Source organism: Dinoponera quadriceps, unplaced genomic scaffold (genome assembly GCF_001313825.1).
Source record: "Dinoponera quadriceps isolate SergipeBrazil2010 unplaced genomic scaffold, ASM131382v1 scaffold3736, whole genome shotgun sequence".
Taxonomy (NCBI): Eukaryota; Metazoa; Arthropoda; class Insecta; order Hymenoptera; family Formicidae; genus Dinoponera; species Dinoponera quadriceps.
This window is the reverse complement of record NW_014557750.1, coordinates 657,669-676,398: the sequence shown is the minus strand read 5'-3', so window position 1 is coordinate 676,398 and position 18,730 is coordinate 657,669. Positions and strand designations below refer to the sequence as shown.

Genomic DNA, 18,730 nt, shown 5'->3' with positions numbered 1-18,730 from the left:
TATAATAAATGAAATAATAAAAGAAACAACCATTTCTATAAAAACATGTGTGACTATACGAATATTTATATTTAATTATATTTATAACTGATAAATTATCAGTAACAGATATGAACTTGTCCTGCCACTTTCTGCACGCATCCATTTTCTAATATACTTTACTTTAATACTTTAATAGTTCCTTATAGTATTAAATTGTATTGATAAAAAGTTACACAATTGCGTTGGTTATATAACACCATTTATGAACAATATATAAAACATCTATCAATTGAAACATTGACCTAGTGTGTGAGGCAGGTAACTCACGACCCAAGTTTTAAGTTCAAATTCCACTAGAGAAGCGTATTTATTACCGTATGATAAATACTGTATGATAAATACTCTATGATATTAAATGGCTAATAATTAAAATTTCAAAATGGTTATTAACAATATTAAGAACAACGCATTTAAAAAGAAATAATAAATTTCTATTCACGAATATGAATACGTATGATTCTTTCTTATAATTATATTTCATAATACGTTTCATTCTCATTTTAATTCATAATATAGTTGCACAAATGAATGTTATAATTGTTATGACTATAAGTTCAAGTTCATTTTGTTCTATTTTACATACTTAAAAGAACATAAACGTATAGTTGAGACAAAAATTGACTATAAAATATAGTGAAATTATCAAGGATGGGTAAAACTTCTTCTTTGAAGTTAGAAGTTAATGGCTTATTACAATTAATTTAGTTAAATTAAAAGTAATTTAAACAAAAACTAATTAAAAGTTGAGTTAAAATTAAATTAACTTATTAAAGTTAAAATTTAATTATACAAAACTATATAGTTTAGAAGAATAGTTAGGTTTTTATATATATAATCTTGCATAACTAACTTCTAACTTAAATTACTTTACCCAATCCTGAAGGTTATATAGTTACTCTAATTATATTTATATTCTTTTTCTCTCAACGTATGCAGGTACCGGCGAGTGAACATGTAAAACGTAGTCATTCCCGTTTTTCCGAATTGATACATTTCTAAGTTAATGAAACATGTATTCGCGATACTCGCGTTGCATATAGGAATTGTTTAACAGTGGGAACATAATGACTCGTCATATGACAATCGCGTCAAATTTTTATTACATTAAAAAAAAAAGTACTATCGGAACCACATCGCGTTCTTAATTCGCTTACGACCGAAGAACAGCCTTCCCCCCTCCCCCTCATCCTTGTAATTAATCAGGAAAACTATTTCTTGTTTCAGATCTGGCAGAGATTGCGACCACACGCGGATGTTGTTTCGAGGCTGCAGTTGACAGCAATTACAGATGCAGTGCCAGAATATTCGAGCCTAGCCAGAGTCGCCTTCACGGTAAATTCACAGACTCTATAATTCTTTATTTAATCCTTTGTGATCGTAAAAATCCTTCGTCGGATAATCTTAACGAACAGTTGTTATGCGTTATACATAAATGCGAGGAATGCTATTGGCAGCTTGCTGAATAATTTTGACGATTTTATAAGACGTCTTTGGAATTTTACTTTTGTTCCTTATCACTTTTCAATTCGTCAAATTCGAAATATCTCTATTTCTATAACTATATCAGGATAATTCGGTTTCCGTTTTAGATTCGTCTATTCTCGACAGGATTTGCGGCTACATCACCAGGGCAGTCACAGTTCCGGTAGATACGGAAGCACCGCTGGAGGTTATGGTACGAACCTAGCCGAGTTGTCTCGAGAGTGAATTCACAGACTCTCTATAATCCTCCGTTTAATCCTCCATGATCGTAATAATCCTTTGCGAAATCTTAACAATCAGTAACTGCACGATGTACGGGAACGCGAGGAATGCTATCGGAACGACTGCTGAATAATTAAGCGTTATAACGTCACATCAAGTATTAATATCATGATATAATATTTAATCATTAGAGAACTATTTCTTACTGAATAATTAAACGTCGTAACGTCACATGTATAATATTAATGTTATGACGTAAGAGAGAGAAAGTGGATAATTAAAGAATTATTTCTTATCGTGTTTGTAACGCGATCGTAACAATGCTTTAAAGTGAAATACGACGCGGATAAAATCATGTAACTTTTTAAATAACACATATACGTACGCGACGAGGGGGCAGCTATTAGAGTATTTGAACTGGAGATGAACGCGTCGAGATAAGTCGTACGTTATTTTTAATTCCTCAAACTTGATCAGAAAAACCGTGAGACAACTTCGCACGTGTGATCATCATATTGAGAATATTGTGAGAAGTAGGAGCACTCAACATAATTTAAAGGGTTTTCATTATATTTCATATTTAAAAAATTTAAAAGGATATAAAAAGGCATATTTCATATTTAAAAGATTTAAAAGGATCCTGGAATCGTCCTGCTTTATCGCAAATTTGCTGTATTCGTTATTGGCTGCACAGAATTAAAAATCCTTTTACACAGTTACAATACATTAATTGACGATGACGGTTGATTTTATTTGAAAAACGAAAAAAATTTTATAATTTGCTAACTTTCTCATTTTTTTAAATCAACCGTCCTTGCCTACACTGACATATATATTGCAATTATGCAAAAGAATTTTTAACCTGTGCAACTAATAACAAATATTATATAATACTAACAAATTTACGATTAAACTGGACGACACCTCTTAATGGAGATTTTATTCAAACCTAACCTTATTTAAAAAATTTTTTTGTACCGAGTATTTTCTTTTTTAATCATCAATTCGTCGAAAGCAAGCAATTCCTGTTTTCTAAAATTAATGACAAAAATCTATTTTCTGCTTCAGATTTTTTCGTTTTCGGCGAGGTTTACTGTTACAGGACAGTCGCAGTTCCAGTGGATACAAAAGCAACACCGAACTGTCCAGTTTGGGTCGAGCAGAGTCGGCTAGAAGGTAAGTTCATTGCCTTCCTGTATTACTGTAACATTCAATTGTTCGCGATCGTAATTCGAATTATGTTGACGACTTTGTTTCAACTTTCAATCGATGGTTCAGAGTCGTCAAAATAATTAGTATTGCGATCGTAAAACGGCTACTCTCTCACAAACCACACATACATATACATACTTGCAGCTACACTTGTTGATTAAACAGAATTTTTCGACCTAGCAGAACATGGCAAATGAGATCGTGAAAATATTTGATATGTTATGAAAATATTTAATATATTGTAAAATTTATAATAGAATTCGACTAATTAAAGTGTAAAGATATTATTATTACATAAAAGTTATTTCTATGTTGTATACAATATTCCGTCTCGTATAATTAGAAACTCGATACTTTTTGTCGTATTAATGAAGCAGAATATATTAATGAAGCAGATAGGATTGCCGTCCTTAAAATACATAATTTATTATTATTGATCTATATTATTACTTCGTTCGACCATAGTACTTTCTTTATTCAGCGTATTCGGGAATTACTGATAATTTCGTACACATATTTTCCTGTCAGAATTAGGAATTTCGACTTCTAATTAAGTTTTGGAAGTGGGACGTGTCGTTAAAGTGTCATAAGATTACTTTGGAACATCCTGTACATACCTTTAACCGTACGCTAGTTACGCTGGTACGCGCGTTTACCCCTTTTCGTCCCCTTTCCAGGTTGGAGACGCAAGCTGTTACATCGTTCGACCCCCAAATACCGCCGGCGTACCCCCGCGCTGGCGTAACCACTCTTCTGATAGTGGTGGCTCGCTGTCCCCGAACCGATGCATTTGCCACCGACGTCGACTACGCCGCGATAATTCCATTTCCGCGAAGCGGCGCGAATTCGAAGTTTAATTAATCGAATTCGCGCCCATGCCATCCTCGCCCAGCCGAATCCTTCTCCCACCATTTCTAGTTCTCTCCCGCTTAGGCTCCTTTGCCTCGGCTCTCTTCCTACCCTCAGCCAACCAACCAGCCACCCACCCACCCTCTCAGGCTTCGATCCCGGAAATTAGTAAGATCGCACATGCGGAACACGGAGGTTTCCCGCCTGCTGGAGACGCGGTATATATACTACTTGTATCTACATACGTATGAACCTAAGCATTACGCGCATACCAATACGTACATCGATACGTATGCAAGTCGGTGCGAGCCCTTGCATTACATGGTCGCACAATGCAGATCGTGCGACCCGGCCTGTTAATACGGCGCGGAAATGTGTACTTCCGAGACGGTTGGGAAAGTTTACCGGAGTCAACGAGAAATTTACAGGCGTTCAGTGCGCTCGATCGAGCGCTTCGAACGGCCGCCGTTTGACGGCTTCTCTTTTTCGCATGCCTGGTGCTTGGCGCGGAAATGCGATCGACATTGAACGATGCCGGCGTCGACGCAACTGAATCGATTATTCTGAGAGAAGTGGGCTCTCGATAAAGGAAATTAATACAAACAGCTTTCTGTTTGTGCACACATGGGGCGTGCAAGCTCGCGGTATAATTTTCCGTCGATTTCTCGCCGCGCGAGACCGGCGCTTTGTGTGCCACCGCGATAATTTTTCCACCATTACTATCGCGAAATGAACGTACATACCAATCTTTCCACTCGCTCGGACATTTTTTCCATTATTTTTCGGTGTTTAACGTTTAGATATCTTAATGGTCTTTATAATTACAATTCGGAGTTTATATTGCACTCGAGTAAATCGAGCATCATTTTCACGCTCTGCTCGAAATTAACTGAAAATCGAGGACTTGCTTCAGCATCAGTAGTTTAGGAGCTTAGTTCGCGAACTACTTGAAATTAACTGGAAAACCAGCTTGTGCTACGCATTACTGGAGTTAATCTGCGCAAACGCGTTTCAGCTTGCTCGTGTCTAATACAAAAATCGCCGATATTTTCTGACATTGTCGTTAATGACGAGTGTCAGCGTAGATCGTTGGCGGGATTCGATGTTGTTTGTCACCACGAAGATCGCAGTTTAACCGGTCTAGAATTAAAACGTTCAATACCGTGATTTATTTGGAGAAATCCCCTCACGGACTTCGATCCCGTGTTTCTTTTTTTTACATGTAATTGTGTAAAACAGATTTGTGCTCGTTTACACCTAATTCAGTTTAATCTAATCTCGATTTAATCTACAATTTATTGAAACTTGGACTAAAATGAAGTCTCGGTTTAAAAATCGGATAGTGCTGATTGGTTTCTACTAGCATTACATACAGTAAATTCAAGGTTCCTGGATATTCGCCATGGCTATCCTTCGATAAAATCAGAAGCAAGAAATCGCATGCTAAAATATATTACAGTATATATTCTGTTAAATACGAGGGTGGATCAAATATAAATGAGCCTTTTGCAAAAAAAACTACATATTTTTCAAAATCAATTCTAATTTGCATTTTTCTTATTTTTTTACATAGTCCCCCATCTTATCTATACAATTCCTCCAACGGTCTGATAATTTTTTAATCCCGGTATCATAAAAAGTTCGCGGACGTGTATCAAACCAATCGCACACGAATTACTGCATCTCCTCGTTCGTTGTGAAGCGCTGTCTACCAAGGGCTTCCTTGAGTGGCCCAAACATATGGAAGTCGCATGGTGACAGGTCTGGGCTGTAGGGTGGATGTTCTAGGACAGCCCCAGTGCATATCGGCCAATTTTTGTTGTGTTACTACTGCGGTGTGGGGTCTGGCGTTGTCTTGGAGGAGCAACACACTTCTGATCGGAATGCCGCGCCTTTTTGACCAATAGGCAGCTCGAACTGAAGTTCCTGAGAGATTTCAAGAACAGTTAAGTGCCGATCGCCTTCGATTAGTTCTCGAAGAGTCTTGGTGTTCTGCGCTATGATGCTGGTGCGGGGACGACACTGGTGTGCAATGTTTTCAACACGCTCCCGTCCTTTCTTAAATTCGTTACACCACTGCTTCACTCGAGCCCATGAAAGGGTTCTTTCCCCGAACTGTGGGAATAAACGGCGTCGAATTTCAGCAGCCTTTACATTTTCGTTGACGAGAAACTTAATAATAACACGTTGTGCAACTGCGGGGTGTACCTCTTTCTCGCTCATCGTGATTGCTGCTGAGAGTAAGAAGCACGTGGCGCGCCAACGTTATTACTGCCTTCCGCATAACCCCCCTCCACTGTCCAAAACGTTGTAGACCTCTCAAGCCGCCGACGGGCGCGCAATTTAAAAAGGCTCGTTTATATTTGATCCACCCTCGTAAATACCGAGAATTGTTCAGTAAAGCACAAAATATTGGTTTAATCACCCAAATTTATTTTGTCGTCTTCAAAATAGGCCCCATTTGATGTGATACACTTATGCCAACGAATAATCCAGTCGTCGAAACATTTCTTATAAGTACTTTCCGGTATGACCTGCAGCTTCTGTGAATTTTGTTTTATGACTTCAATGGACTCAAATCGTCTTCCACGAAGTGGTAATTTAAGTTTGGGGAACAGGAAAAAGTCACACGGAACCATATCTGGCGAATACGATGCTTGGTCGATGACTCTTGTTGAGTTTTTGGTCAAAAATTCGCGTACATGTCGATGTGTAGGACGGCTCATTATCGTGATGCAAAATCCAAAAATTGTTCTTCCATAAATCTGGCCTTTTCCGGCAAACATTCTCTTTCAAACGCCTCATAACACCCAGATAATATTATTTGTTGACTGTTTGCCCCTTCGGAAGGAATTCCGAGTGGACAATACCACGATAGTCAAAGAAAATAGTCAACATGACTTTGTTGAAATTAACAATTCCGGTATTTATTTGACAGATGTACATAGAGATAAGAGAATATACGCACAAAATAACACTCGTGATCGATTCAACATTTGTAAAAATGTCCGGACGCTTTCCTTTAACAATCAATAAATAGCCGAAAATTAGTGTAATTTACTTTTTAACCCATCTTTTCTCATGATTTCTGTTACGTTAATTATATGGCTATTTATTAACTGTTCAAGTTAAAGAAAAGCGTCCATTTTTACAAGCGACATTTTTACAAGTGTGCTTAATCGATCACGAATGTTATTTTATGCGTATACGTGTACCGTAATATATTTTGGCATACGATTTCTCGCTTCTGATGTTATCAAAGGATAATCGTAGCGAGTATCCAGGAGCCTTAACTAAACTTATAACTCGTGTGATGTAACTCAATAAATTATGAATATCGAATGTTGATTAGTTCAATGTTCATCCTCAAAGACTTATGGCGTCAAATACAGAAGTCGTGTCTTCATAACATAGTCTTCGATGGTTTCCGTTCTATTAAAATCTATATTTTTTTTATTTTACATTACTTTAGATTTTATGCTGAAAATTTGTGTGTGAACGTTAATAAGCATTGTGATTACGCGTATTTTTTTGAAAATAATAGATAATAGTATTATATTAAGTTCAGATGGTGTATAATCTACGTGAGCGCATTCTGCAAAATATAATCCTAAATAATTTATATTTTTAATATTTTAATATATTTATTTTAATATTTATTATTTCTTAAAACAATATGTTACCATTTTACAAATAAAAATAAACTATTGTTGATACTTTTAAAATAAACGTATTTTTCTCATAAAAACGTCTATTTTCAAATACCTTCAAATACTTTCTTTTAATGATCCAAAAAATATGTTTTTTTTCAATGCGCACTAGATACAGTTGCAGATTAAAATAATAAAAATAGATAAATAACGATTTTTTTAAGTAAAACACTACCATTCACCAAACTACTATCTAAATTCGAATTTTTTCAATAACCTAGAATTTGATTTTCTATGAATGCATGATCTAACGTGTAAAGTAGGAGAATCATACTTTATTCTAGAATTTCATCAATCTTTTTCCTTCTACAGTTTTTCAGATATGAGCGTTGACACCTTTTATAGCATTTCAGATATTGCCATCAAACTTAAATCACTTTTTCTTGGCAAATCACTAAAAAATTCACTATTGTCAAATTGGATCACCTTAATCACTTTCTTTCCGGAACTGCCGTTTAATTTGTAAAATATGTGACGTTTTATATATATTTTTGCCATCTCTCTTAATAAAACTGCTCTGAAAGCGAATTTATATTATTTATGCCTTTGATCTTAGAACCAGCTATGTCGCTATAGATTACTTTTTAAACCATGATGATAGAAACGGTCAATAATTCGTGAAACTAGGAAAGAACATTTCGGCTGTTACATGTACAGGACGTTGATGGCGAAGGCGTTAAATACGGAGCGGATACAGGGACGGGACCGTCAGATATTTGTTCGCACGACGCGCACGAAGAATTAAATATTTTAGCATTAATAGAAGAGCAGTGTGTGTGTATTTTTGTCAGACCGGGCTATGTAAAGGCAGCGGTTGTGCCGCTTCGCGGCGAAGTATGTGTGCGCCGGCCGGTATTTTCACGGAAGACACAGAGCTATAAATATGCGACCGCATTTGCCAACATTTTTTATTGCCCGGCTATAAGCGCGAACCGCGCCGGTAACGCGCGAATGTGTGCGAAATTGTGTTTAAAACTTCGACCCCGCGGGGGCGATAGCGCCGTCACACGTGTAGACGACGTGTGCGGACGTACGTGTCGGTGTGCACACGTGAGCGAGCGCGCGCTCGCGCGCAAATAGCGACCATATACGCGTATATTACGCACTCACAATTCACCTCACGCTCCTTCGTCCTTTAATACGAGCCCGCGCACGTATGCCCGCACTGGAGCGTGTCCTTAACGTGTAAGAAGATTACTACTAGTACGTGAGCGCGAGCGCGAAACTATGCTTGAAACTATTCCTCCGTATAGGCGTGCACATATTAATATTAAGCGTACACACTGTACAAACACGTGCGCAGCGCCGGCCGTGCAACGAATACCTGCGACTTGTCACCAAAGATGTCACGCGCGCTTTCTCTCGACACGCGCGTTTCCGTAAGTCAAACTCTGAAGATCGACGGTCGCGCTTCAAGGGGGGCTACCGAGGATTAAAGGATTCCACAATGGAATCCACTCTTCTTCAGATAATGAACACTCGTTCCGCGCCGAATCGTTTAGTTGGCTCGTTTCGGGATTCTCCTCGCGAGCGTTAATTTTTTTAACTGCGAACGATACGATAGGGACTCGTGCGCGTTCGCGGCGTAACAGCTTCCTAATTAGCGCACTAATTAGCGCCGCGTCTAAACACATTGCCGCAAAACGACGGCAAAGTGGAATTCCGCGGAAAGGTACCGCTAAAAATCCGATTTCTCGAGTGGTGAAGCTTTTTTCCGCCGAACCGCGTGCTCGCGCGCTAATTAAGGCTCGTTTCGTGACATTTTTCCAAATTTCGCCGGAAATTCCGTGAGACCACTGTCGCCCCCGGAAATGGTCGAGACAAACCGGCGTTAAAAATCGAGTCGAAACGCGCGCGTTCGCTTCTTCTTCATCTTCTCCGCGACGGACGTGAATTTCCGGCTGGGAAAAGTCGGCCGGACCACGTCGGTGATCCGAATGGTCGTGGAGTGACGCGCGTCCTTGCGTATCCGTAATTGCACACGTCCCCGACGTTGATGTATACCTTCGCCCATATATAATCGCAAACGTAATTGGGATTCTATACATGTCCACTTGGTCCTTAGCATTACGTAACGTTCGAGAAGCTTCCTTGGTGTTAACAGCCGTGCTCAGATGGCGGAGGCTACTACACGGTCGAGACGACGCTCGAGGTTGTATCCGAGTGGTAGATATGTTGTGTAAATGCAGTTAACTATAGTAACGAAACACATTTTGCCCGCTCTACGTGTGGACGCGCACGTTACATATGTATAAGGTTATATGGTATACAACACGATGGCTAAAGGGCGGTCTCCCCGTGGAGTACTCGCACGCGCGGATCGTGGCAGCGTCGCACCTGTGACGCTAAACGTAGAATCTTAATCTCACATCTTAATCGCACCTTCGTCACGGTGTAATATTTCTGGAATTTTGCCGACCAATTGGATCGACTCGCTGAGTTCCCGGAAGTTTCGCGTGTCGTGGCGTCCGAAGAATCCGTCATTACATCCGAGGATTACAGTCGACTCAAAATTCGCTCGAACACACTTCGCACAATCATTGACGCGTCGATTGGGCTCGCAGTAGCGATTGATCGGAACTAGCCACGCCAGTAAAATTGCTCATTTAACTCTGACTTCATGTTCATCTCATACTTTTCTACTTACTACACACAGAAAAATACATATCGCATACAAATAAATGTTACTTGTTTCAGGCATGCCGTAAATTTATACACTGTAAAGAAATGCTGCTGTCCAATTAATATTTACTTGATTCAATTGAAATGGTTATTCCAATACTCCTTGGCAAATATATTAAAGGTAGAAATTTGGTTTATTATAATGGGTGTTAAAAATTCGACCGACAAATTTTGAAAGGAAATAGAGGAAAAATAAACATCTTTCGTTAATATTAATTTTCTCTATAATATTTTGTTTTAATACTGTATGTTATAAATAAACATGAATATGGAAAAACACAAATATGGAAAAATTAAATTCAAATTCCTCCTTAAAGCTCGGCTATTTCGTCGTAACCATATTGATTTATGACGTCATAGACGAGAAATGACATGCAATAAGTTTTTTTGCGTTATACAGCTGTATTTTTTAGTTTTTTTCTGAAAAAGCATAATAGTCCCGTAATCCTGAAACTTGTAAAATATGCGGCAAACTGCATGTCATTTCTCGCCTATGAAGTCATAAATCAATATGACTGCGGCATCATAGACGAACTTTAATAGAGGAATTTGATTTTTCTACATAGTTTATTTACCATAAGGTATTAAAACAAAATGTCATAGGAAAAAATGGTATTAATAGAATTGTTTATTTTGAAGTCTTCTATTTTTCTTCAAAATTTGTTGGTCTAATATTTTAACACTTTGTGTATACAGGGTCACTTAACATTAGAACCAGAAATCTCCGTTATTCTTAATGATACGAGAAAATGTCTAAGGAAAAATTTATTTGCTTCGATGAACCACCAAGTCACTCGAATTTGAATAACTTTTTACTCTTATAGAGTGAATTTTCCGAATCGTCGAGTTAATATTTTTATTCGAAATTGAAAAATGAGTCCGATATATGTCATTATTACAGGAATTATTCATTAGTATTCACTAAAATTGATTGAAGTATTCACTCATACGGAGTCAGAATCCGCTCTGAGTGAAACATTCACTCTTGCGATTTGGAGTGGCAGTATTTTCACTGTCGCTTCGAGTGGAATTATCGTCACATTTTACTTGTTTCGAGTGAGATTCAATTCGGAGAAATTTAGAGAGTGTGCAAATCGCGACGGGTAACACACACAATAGATATTCGAAACCGTGACTTCCTCGCGACTCTTCCCCTCGTTGTTGCAACGAATGTTCATGTGTCAAATGTACATTCCATCAGTTGAGAGATGGAATATAGGTTTCAGTTGACTCCTAAATGAAAGTCTCGGTACACAGCCGGGGGTTCTGGGTTCCGCTGGGCAGGAATGTATCGATATTATGAACTATCTGGTATGACGTATCGTCGCACGAATAGACAGAAGTATTGCAGCGTCACGCATCACGCAAGCAGACACGTATGAGTATATTACACACGAGAGTCTGACATCACGTGCGTACCGCGTGTCATTTGATAGATAAGATCGTTACACGGTCCGAAGCGAACGGTAGTAGTGCCATGCAACTTGCGTTATATTATCCCTTAATCATAGAAATGAATGAAATCAACACATTCGGTATCGACTAAGCTGTTGCTTCGTCATCGCGCGTCACAACGGCTCGTTTATTCCTTATCGGAGATAAATAGATAGATAGATAGATAGAGAGAGATAGAAAGAGAGAGAGAGAGAGAGAGAAAGAGAGGGCGAGTTACTGGCTGTTGTTGAACTTTCATCGTGGATTTTCGGAAAAATATGATCGACCAAATATATCGCGATTCAATGGGTTAATTCTCGGGAGGAAGCAAACTTCCCAAGAGAGGAAGTTCTCAACGTAGCAGTAGAAATTCTATTTTCCTTCGTGTGTTTGCAAGCACAAAACTTTACTTGTCACGTACGAGAGCGTCGTGTACGAGCGCGCAACAGGGTCGGTTCAAAGGGTTGCCCTTAGCCAATTTCGCTTTAGTGTCCATTCCGTTCCCATCTTTATACATGGCGTTCCAGTTTCTCCACCTAGCTACGCTATCGGTTATCGGCTATCGGGATGTTGAACGTAACCGCCGTCAGTTGTCTGGATGTGTCAGATAAGTGGAGTTAAGTAAAGAAAAGTGACGTAGGTAGAGCCATTTATTATGCGCTCCGGGACATTTCCTCTTGGGCGCTTGAGCAAAGATACATGAATAGGTCGGAAGAATTTAGTGCCAGTCAATAAAATGGTATACCGGAGGGCGGCTGGCTTCGGCGAGAGGCGCGTTTGTTGAGTGAAACGATGTATTTCTCTCTTTCTCGCCCTCTCCCCTCCTCTATCTATCTATCCCTTTCTCGCGGCCGTCCAAATGGCAGAAATACAATTTCATTTTACGAGAGATTCAATTAAATCTAATTTTACGGGAAATAAAAAGGAAAGGCCGAAACGAAGAGAAATAGGAAAGCGATACGAGCGATTTGTCTGTTGCCCGTCTAAACTGCGTTTCAGCACCGTTCATCGACGGGGGCGAAAAGTTGGCCGACCCTTTCGCATGCATACGTCACGTCTTCGCGTGCCCCGTCGCGATCCTGTCGGTTCTATCGTGCGCATAAATATTACGCGTTAGAGCCGTAAAAAGATGACTGTAGCCGCCCGCCCGCCCGCGCACGCTGCCTAAGTGGTAAACTTGTAAGTGGCGAAATAAAGTTGGGTAGGGGTTCTGCGCGCGCGCGCGCGCGCGCTACGTGTCTGTGACAGTTTAATTAATATCTTTCATCCTCAAAGGAAAAACTTGGCGAACTAACCGGCATGGACCTCGGCGATGCCGAGCCGGCTAGAACCACTTCAACTTCGGACGCGACGACGACGACGACAACGATTCCACGCCAACGAGGACGTTCTCCGCAGCTTCATTCTTCTCGCGCTCTCGTTTACTTCTCTCGTCTCACGACCACTCGAATAAAGTTCCGTGTAGTTTTCCCTTCTCCACATTTCGGGGCGAAATGTGCGTTTTGCGTTTCGGCGTTACCGAACTGTAAAATACGCGCGATGGCGAGTCTCCGTCGGCGAAAGTTCCCCCCAGGAAGAATTTCGGAGAAAATAAAAGGAATCGTTTCACTTAATTTTTTTTCTCGACGTTGCAAGATGCCACGATTAATAAGTTAGCGGAATTTCGATGGATATTCAATTAATGTCCAAACGCGCGAACGATTCGCCGTAACGATATTCGTAAATTTTCGCAAATGCAACGGACAGTTTTCTCTCACGATTTTACCTTATGTTTTCTCGTTGAGCCGCGAGAATCCTAATTTATACTTTCGCTCGCCGTAAAACACCACGATTTTCACTACCACTACGACGCGTTATATATTTAAAGAAAAAACTAGAAGAAAACGATATCGGATACACTCGCCTCGACACGCATAGATTCCTCGGCCGCGTATCTGTGAATGCACTGACGATTAGCTTCGTAAAATATCGCGGCGACGATAATGCGTTCTCTCTCTCTCTCTCTCTTTCTCTCTTGCCGGCTGTGAAAACTGCGAAAAGAGAGGGAAAAAATAACGCTAATCCGACGAGCATGCAAGCCGCGACTTCTGAACAATCCGTAAAAAATAAACGGCACGAATTTTGCATGGATTGAGTTTGCTCGGCAAACTCGTCGCTGCTATGTTCAGCGTCGACGTGGTCATTACACACTCTTTGAAGTATTTCGTGCCCTTTAAGCTCATGATATATTTGTCCATTAAATTGGAGCATTCGAGGTTACGTTCGTACTCCACGGGTTCTCAAGAAGAACAGGACCGCGTCCGGTCAAAAGCGAGACGTACGACAATGGCGCTTTTGAAATTCGTGAAAAGCCGTTTGGCTTTATTAGTTGTTCGGCATTGTGTGACCGTTCGTAAATATGAAAAGCGCAGTTGTGTTTCGCACCGTCATCGTACGAGCGGTATACAAATGTTGTAATGACGAATGCGAGCTTCGCTTTATTCGAAAATAGTGATGCATGACAGAGGAAAAGAGAGAGAGAGAGAGAGAAAGGGAGAGGGAGAGAGAGAGAGAGAGAGAGAGAGAGGGAGAGAGTGTGCGATTTTTTATTAAGCGCGAAATTTGTCAAACGGCTTTGCGCATCGCAGATTACCGCGCGATTCGCTGTGTCGCGTAGTCGAACTCACTGTTGACGCTGCGTTTTCGCACGTCGAAATAAGATACACAAGGAAAAATATTTCTCTTCTCTCCTCGCCGAACATTCTCAAGCTTTTTGAGAAGGACAGACAACGTATCGCCGCGGCGCACAACATCGTATAAATCCGCCACGTATAGATAATATTTCACAATGCATTATTCAGAATTTCCACAAAGCTTTATACGCTCGGCGAAAAAGCCCTTCAGACGTTGCCGAGTGAGAGTATCCGTTCGTGCAGGAAGCACGTGACGTTACAAGGGTTTATTTACGAGTCGGCACACACAACGCGGCGCACAAACCTCCCTCGATTATTGCCGGTCAAATACACCCGATCATCGAACACGCGCGATCTTATCAAATAATTGAAAAACCATGTCTCGGCGCGCCTTGGGAGATAGTGCAACCAGCTTCGGCAGCCTGGGCTGATGACTCGGAAGAAACGGAATTAGGGTCCGCGCGTTCAGATTAAACGTTCAGGAAGCAGCCACCCCTCGACATGTCTTAGGTTCGGTCTATCCACTCTGTAAATCATTTGTTTCTTCTATACCTCGGTCAAGTTTTTTTGACAATTGTGAGACAATTGTGTTTGACAACTTTTCGAATGTCTCTCCACTGAGAGGAATCCCACGAAAATTATAGTTATTTTCTATCTCATTATCTGTATCTTCTTCCAATTTTAACCCAAAACATAGTAGTAGCAATATGCATGTAAAGTTATTATCACTGATACTATTGTAATATACGCAGAGGATTTTTCTCAAAGATGTAAATATTCATGAATCGTAAAAGTATTATAGCAATCTTACTTGGCTAGGATATACTTACAACGGCGAAACAATTCTAAGACAATATGGGAAATTTGGAAAGCAACGCAAACGACACGATTACAACCATACACTGCTCCTCGGAAACAATGGTCTATGTCACAAAGATTATAAATAACCTGTCTTTCTGCTGTTCTCATAAACACGCATATATAATAGTACTATATGTTACACAATAGTTCTTTTTCCTCTCCGCGCTGGAAGCTCCGGCTGCACCTCAGCCATAGGGCTTATTGTGTTACCCTCTGTTTCTAATCAGCACCAGTTCATAACACCTGTTCTCTTAATATAGAGATACAGGCTCCCAAATGAATCGGTGCTGAGGTCCTTGGATTCCACAAAGGGGAAACCCAAAATGGACAACCTGGTGCGAGCTAATGATATTATATAATAGTTACTACCCGAGACGAAATTTTTTCTCAAAAGGTGAATGTTCTAATTAATGACATTGTCCCAATTTATGACAATCTCATCTGTTTTTCTTAACAAGTCAAATAATATATAGCTCCATATTTATCCTAAAAATGTGTTTTTATTCTCAATTTTATGCATTACCTTTTATAACAAGTTTCGAATAAAATTAAAAGCTATAGTGAATGTTAAAATATAATTATAAACGTGCAGCTAATAGTGATAATTCGAACAATTACTCAACACCTTAGAAATTGACTGTTAATATAAGACGTTTCTTTTCATATTTTTTGTAGCTATTTTTTAACCTCAAGAAATTTAAACCGTACTATCAAAGTTGAGGGAAGATTAAAGAAATTTTTGCAAGCGAAAAAGTAACAAAGTACGTATTTTTTGTAGTTAATACATGTATGTTACTAATCGATACTGGAATATTTATTTGTTTATTACTGACTATCTAAATAAATCTGATATAAAATATAAACGTTTCTATTTCTAAAGATAAAATGTGAGTTGTACATTTTATCCACTATAAAATTAAGAAATAATATCATAGGATTATAACTTATTTCTCCAAAATTTAGCAAATAGTATGAATTCTTATTTTATAACTATCATGTTTAAGTTAATAATAGGGTAAACGTTCATAATTCTGTAATTTAATAATATTTGAATAATAATTTTTTACTTTCAGTAATAAGTAAATCTGTTTGTAAATTCGTCACCTGTCAACAATATAAATACATGTATGTGTGTTATAGATTAGAACAAAATCAAAGTTACATGTCACTAAATAGTACTTCCATTACTTCTGACAACATATTATAAATTGATTAAAATTTTATCATAAATTAATACGTTTGCTGCCAACTACAAGTATACTTGTAGTTAGTATATGAGCCTTACAAGCCAACTACGAATATACTCATATGTCGATTATCGACCTTCTGTGCCAAGCACGAGTTAATCCGTAGTATAAGCACGTTAATTTGGACCCTTGGCTTGTGAATAAAGCGGAGAGTGCGTCTGGCGGCTTGGTAGAAGGAAATATGCCCGAGGAGCGTGGCAGCGAATGTTGAAAAAATTTATAATATAATTAGAATTTCAATTGTTTAAACTTTTAGACAAAATAAATGTACTTAACTTATATAATGTACTTAACACGTGTATTATTATAATAATTTTTAAATTTATTTTTACGATAATATTACTTTGTTACTAATCGGGACATTCACTTTACTGTCATCAGAAACGCGCAATCTAAACTGCAACGTCAAAAATGCATATCAGTATGGGACATTTTTTACTTTTATAATATTGACTTATGATAAAATTATATACAAAATCAAATTAAAAATATATCTGATCAAAGTATTTGTTTATTATTAATATAAATGTTGATTCCAGTATAAGTATATCTTAGTCGCGCGCAATACAAGATTAGTTAATCATACTATTAATATGCTATATTATTCAACAAAAATTTTCTGCGTGTACTTACGAGAAAAATGGATCACCTTATTATAATTCTTTTATGCGATTACAGTTACAAATACCAAGCATATTTCTTCAATGTCCATATATAGGATCGTATTAAATATTAGAGTTTGCCGACATCAATTCAGTCATACTAGATAAAGCTGTACGAATAAGACGGGGTGCGCAAACAAAACGACAATATCACGTTCCCTGTTTTTCGTTTATTTTCGCACTCTCGGCTGCGTTATTTGCATCGGAAATATTCGCAGACTAGCTCCAATTAGCAAATCAGGTGAAGCAACAAGGGATCTGCGTTCGCGTCGTAACTGCGGATCGTAATTTATGCGCTACGCGACTTAGGTGTACGAATAATTTCGCGAGATGTCGCGTGTTAAGCCGGCAGATAACCTACCAGAGGAAGGTCCCACCCAGCCTCCGATCATTTATTTATTCAAGGGGCAAAGGTACTTCAGGCAAAAGGTAGTCGTGCGACGCATGACGACAACTACGACGGCAAGTGTCCTTTATTTTTTTTCCGCCGGTAATATTTGTTCACGCGCATTCCTCGGCACGTGCCATTAACGCCAACGGCGAAATTTCCGTGGAGGGCCTACGAATCTGTCTTAGCACGGAAGGGAAAAACAGAAAGAAGGCGTCGGTATCGGTGGTGTCGGCGGCGCGCGATGCCGGCAATATGCAAATGAGTATATACGGGTATATACCTGATAGCGTCGGATTCGTCGCGGACGAGGAGCCGTCCTGGCGCATGGCGTCACTGGTAATTGCCGTTCCGCCGAGATTGGTGCTGTAGTCTTCGAGAAGTACGCAGCACAGTAATAGCCGTGCCACCCTCATTCTGAAAGAGCGAAAAAAAAAGAAAAGCTGAACGGTAATAACAACTCACATTCCTTTCTTCTCTTTCTCTCACCCCCCGCCCCTTCTTTCTCTCTCTCTCTCTCTCTCTCCCTCTCTCCCTATTTCTCTCTCTCTTTTGCTTTTGATTTTTCCACGTGGTATAAAGAAATTCCACGTAAAAACGTGTTTTCCGACGCTTATTATTTTCAAGGTGGCGTAATTGGCATAAGACGGGTGCGGGCGATAAAATCCCGCGTGTTTCAGTACACTTTCGTATCATTGTTTCAGGTATATATTAATTAATTAATTAATTAATTAATTAATTAATTTTAAAATATCCAGATCGGAGCGCGCAGCATTAACAATAACTCGCGATGAAACGTTAACAGTACGCGAGTAATATTTGAATTTGCGTATTAATGCAAATAATGATTATTAAAAGATATATCAAAACATAAAACTTCATATGTTAAATGTGATATGCGATATAACGTCAAAAACGAACCTTGAACACATATCATTTGAGTTTGAGTTAGCCTTAGACACGATCAAATGAAGCGAGCTACACATTTGCCATCGTAATAAAATAATATAATGGAGACAAATATTTTTGAATTTATATCGCGGATGTTGAAGAAACGTTTGCATGTTTCGCAGCACAAATTCGAGGGTTTAATCTACGACTACAACGAATTGGTTTATATGCACGGAAAAGCCAAGTTTAGCGAAACGTCCTTTTATTAACCGTAACATTGGGGGTAATTGTTTTGAATGTTGTCGGAGCAGTTACGAGAGAAAATTCGGTTAAAATCAATACGCTGCATCTCATATACTGTCTCATTGTATTTATG

General features: G+C 39.0%; 1 protein-coding gene and 1 long non-coding RNA gene across 2 annotated transcripts in view; one reads left to right on the top strand and one right to left on the bottom strand.

Annotated features, from left to right (window-relative positions):
* LOC106749430 (lachesin-like) overlaps nucleotides 1–18,730 on the bottom strand; it is an 85,790-nt gene that overhangs the window by 59,858 nt on the left and 7,202 nt on the right. The window contains exon 2 of the mRNA XM_014628859.1: nucleotides 17,747–17,880. Within this exon, the coding sequence (XP_014484345.1) occupies nucleotides 17,747–17,879 (133 nt within the window). The 5' untranslated portion in view covers nucleotide 17,880. The remainder of the gene's footprint in view (nucleotides 1–17,746; nucleotides 17,881–18,730) is intronic.
* LOC106749431 lies at nucleotides 1,638–3,996 on the top strand. The gene is made up of 3 exons (XR_001374859.1): nucleotides 1,638–1,717; nucleotides 2,815–2,922; nucleotides 3,636–3,996. It is a non-coding gene; the product is annotated as an uncharacterized LOC106749431 (long non-coding RNA).